Genomic DNA, 4,026 nt, shown 5'->3' with positions numbered 1-4,026 from the left:
ATTGGATTTTTATTTAGGCGTCGTCCCAGCCAATTTGCACAGCCGGCACTAGGCTGATTTGCTTGGTCTCTTCCCTTCTCCGGCACCTTTGGAGTTGGAGGACGTGACGCATCTACTACTAGGATTCTACTAGGTCAAGTGCACATCACCCACAGCTGGATGGATGGAAGGAGGCGGCCAAGAAAAGCAACGGCCCAGCGCCGTCCTACGTGGAGGCGCCCGCGGGCACGTGACAACGAGTGGTCAAGAGGCCGGCGTGGCTGATCGCGCGACGGCATCTCGTCCAGCTCCTCTTCCTCTGGCAGGCGGCGCCCGGCCCTCGTCGTCATGTATAAAGCGCGACTCCGCAGCGGCCAGGGCCAGCTCCGAAGCCAGACGGACCACTCCACTCTCCACTCAGCTCTTCTCTCGCCCGCAATTCTTCCTATCCGCCTCGGCTCGGGCTCCATCTCCAAGGATTCTGGTGCGCCGCAGTTCCTCAGATCCCCCTCTTCATCCTCTCCTACCAAGTTTTATTCACTGTTTTATTGCCGATTGATGATGAACGCGCGTGCACTCGTCTCCTCTCCTCCTCGTTTCGTGCCATGTATAGGAGTAGACGATTGCTAAACATCTGTTTGTTTCTGAACGACGATACCCTGCGATGCGCGGTTCCATTGTTCTTGGAGCCGCCGTGCGGGTGTTCATCCTTTCGCCGCTTTCCAAAAATCTCAGAGGAAATGTGTGACATGCACCAGCATGGTCCCCAAAAAGGCGCCAAAGTTTGTGGTTGTTGGACGGATAGAGTTGTATGCATCCTTCCTGGCTACACCTGCACACATTTGGCGTGTGCGCGTGTGACCGGAGCCGTGGAGGCCGTGTCTGTCCATTGCGTGCCAAGTTCCGGGCACTCCTGTGCAATGTAAAAAAAATGACGTCTCCTTTTTGGTTTTCCGTGTGGGAGTTGATTAGTTCACAGCTTGCTACATGTTGATTTGGCATGAAATTTTTTGTTTTGTTACCGAACGAAAATTGCACCACTGGTGCATCCAAGATTTACAGTGCGCTGCTAACAGAACGCTTCGTATCGCTCATTCTAGTTCCCGAGTCGTACGTGATCCTGCTGAAGCGTGAGCTCGAGCCACAGCCACACAGGCAGGATGGTGACCAAGGTGGTGGACCTCCGCTCCGACACGGTCACCAAGCCATCCGAGGCCATGCGCGCCGCCATGGCCGCGGCGGAGGTGGACGACGACGTCCTGGGCGCGGACCCGACCGCGCAGCGCTTCGAGGCGGAGATGGCCAGGATCATGGGCAAGGAGGCCGCCCTGTTCGTCCCCTCGGGCACCATGGGCAACCTCGTCTCCGTCCTCGCGCACTGCGACACCAGGGGCAGCGAGGTCATCCTCGGGGACAACTCCCACATCCACATCTATGAGAACGGGGGCATCTCCACCCTCGGCGGCGTCCACCCCAGGACCGTGCCCAACAACCCCGACGGCACCATGGACATCCACAAGATCGTTGCTGCCATCAGGCATCCGGACGGGGCCATGTATTATCCCACCACCAGGCTCATCTGCTTGGAGAACACACACGGAAAGTGAGTTGCTCCCTGATGCATGTTGCTCATGTTACTGATCAGAATGGTACTGTACTAGTTTTTACCTGACTCTGGTTCATAATTTTCTTCTTGTTGCTGCAGCACTGGCGGAAAGTGTCTGTCTGTAGAGTACACCGACAAGGTTGGTGAGGTTGGTAAAAGCCATGGCTTGAAGCTTCATATCGACGGAGCTCGTATTTTTAACGCTTCCGTGGTAAGTAGTACAGCATGTGGTCAATAAACCGGCATGACTAAGTACGAACCCTGCGTATCTTCTCCTGACATTTTCCATTGCTGTCGTCGTGTCAGGCACTCGGAGTTCCTGTTCATAGACTTGTGAGAGCTGCTGATTCAGTTTCGGTACATCTCAATTTGCTTGTTGCAACGTTGGATTATGCAACCAACATGAGGATAGGCTACATTAATGTTGGCTGTGTGACTGTACTTATCTGTTGAACGTCGAACTGCAGGTATGCCTATCAAAAGGTTTAGGCGCTCCTGTTGGATCAGTTATTGTTGGTTCGAACGCCTTCATAGACAAGGTGACGACGGATATTTTGCTACTTAGCTGCGTCAATTAATTTGGATCGGAGGGAGTACTAAGCTTAAGAGAACATGTAACTGAACTCTAAACAATACTTTCAGGCTAAGATTCTTAGGAAGACACTAGGTGGTGGAATGAGGCAGGTTGGAATTCTCTGTGCTGCTGCCTATCTTGCGGTTCGCGACACCGTAGGCAAGCTTGCCGATGACCATAGGAAGGCCAAAGTTTTAGCAGGTTCCATTTGATCTTTTCCATGTGGATTCACAAATCTTCTATCGATATCACGAAGTCATACAACCCTGAATTTGTCTGTCTTTCCAATTGTTCAGATGGTCTGACGAAAATTAAACAGTTTACAGTTGATTTAGCTTCAGTGGAGACCAACATGGTTAGCCAGCAAGTCCATCTATTGGTTTTGAAATATGTCGCCTTTAAATATCATGTTTATAACCCTGGGAGATGTATTCTCCAGGTATTCTTTGATATTGCGGATCCACGCATAACACCTGACAAACTCTGTCAAGTCCTGGAACAGCGCAATGTGCTTGCAATGCCAGCAAGCTCCAAGAGGTTCAATTCAGTTCGCTCAACTGCTTTTTTTTCACTCCTTAGTAGTATTGTCAAGCCCAGCTGCTCAGTATAATAAGCATCCTTGTGCCTGTATTGGCCTCTAACTAATACTTCAGACTGTATCTAAAAGAAACTCGCTCTTATTACATACGGAGTATGATGTATGCTTGATAATGCTAACTTTTAACCCTCCATTTTGAACCCCCTTAATTTGCAGCGTCAGACTTGTCACTCACTACCAAATTTCAGACAGTGACGTGCAGTATACTTTGACATGCATCGAGGTACAAAAGTGTTATTACTACTATGGATTCATTTGAACTTCTGTCACCGATGCTCTCTGTTGGGTGTGTGTGTGTGTGTGGATATCACTGATTTGTTGCTCTGTTTTCAGAAAGCCGTGGAGGAAATACTGTCAGGCAACGCCAAATTCGAGCGCCTGACAAACGGCACTACCACGAACTCATATGGGCACTAGGCCACGGCCTATGGAGTGCAGTCAGTGGTATCCAGCTTGTTTGTGGCCGTGGCCTTTGCAGTAGTGAAGTAGTAACAACTTTGCAGAATAATCTGTTGCTATTTGGGCCGATGGAAGCCCCCCACTTGGTGTCAATGTGATGTGTTCACTTCAGCCCGGATACAGGAAAATGTTCGCCAGGCCGGCCCATCATCACTCAAGTGTACTCTACCTTTTCCCAGCAAAGAAAAAAAAAGAAGAAGTGATCCTCAAAAAATTAAATAAAAAAAGCAAAAAAGAAGAAGTGCACTTTGTACCGGGCGTCTGGCGCCTGGCGCCTTGTGACTAGTACTGTTGACTGTGCCTGTACCCATCGTCCAGCTAGCTACGGCTACTGTGGCACCGTACGTTTTGTAGCCTAGCGCTTTACCGCGCCATGTCTTTCACGGATGCACCGCCGTTGATTGGGGACGGAGGAACCATGGCCTTCCTGGCGCGTTCTTATCGTTTCCGCAAGTACGCATCGCTGCACTAACCTGGAGTAAATTGGCGCCAGAACTCTACTGTGGCGTACGGGGCGCCGGCACCGGCAGCAGCACGAGCGCGCAATTTTTGCTTGCGGCGTCGGAAAACCGTCTGCTTCTCGCGCCGGATGCGCGATTGCACAACCCCCACGTCTCGATCACGCAGCGGGTGCCACCACGAGACGGATACAACGTCCGGGCCGAGGGAAAACGACGGCCGCGATCAAACAAGCCGTCTCGATCAGCCGCTCCGCTCGGCACGGCAACAGGAAGCAGCAGCGGCGCGAACGATCCATCCGGCCGCTTCCCACGGCCACGGGGCCGAGGATCTCGTGACAAGAGGCGCCCA

At 51.7% G+C, this 4,026-nt stretch overlaps 1 protein-coding gene across 1 annotated transcript; it reads left to right on the top strand.

The window, feature by feature from the left end:
* The first annotated feature begins 269 nt into the window (after nt 1-269).
* Nucleotides 270-3,469, top strand: LOC123189889 (probable low-specificity L-threonine aldolase 1). The gene is made up of 10 exons (XM_044602407.1): nt 270-463; nt 1,080-1,582; nt 1,685-1,796; nt 1,892-1,942; nt 2,053-2,124; nt 2,228-2,360; nt 2,456-2,514; nt 2,599-2,696; nt 2,914-2,980; nt 3,091-3,469. The coding sequence occupies exons 2-10, from the start codon at nt 1,140-1,142 to the stop codon at nt 3,172-3,174; spliced, it is 1,119 nt and encodes a 372-aa protein (XP_044458342.1). The 5' UTR covers nt 270-463; nt 1,080-1,139; the 3' UTR covers nt 3,175-3,469.
* Nucleotides 3,470-4,026: the final 557 nt, after the last annotated feature.

The sequence above is a fragment of the Triticum aestivum genome, chromosome 2A (assembly GCF_018294505.1).
Source record: "Triticum aestivum cultivar Chinese Spring chromosome 2A, IWGSC CS RefSeq v2.1, whole genome shotgun sequence".
Classification (NCBI taxonomy): domain Eukaryota; kingdom Viridiplantae; phylum Streptophyta; class Magnoliopsida; order Poales; family Poaceae; genus Triticum; species Triticum aestivum.
Note: the sequence above shows the minus strand (reverse complement) of the source record. Positions and strands in the feature narration are given on the sequence as shown.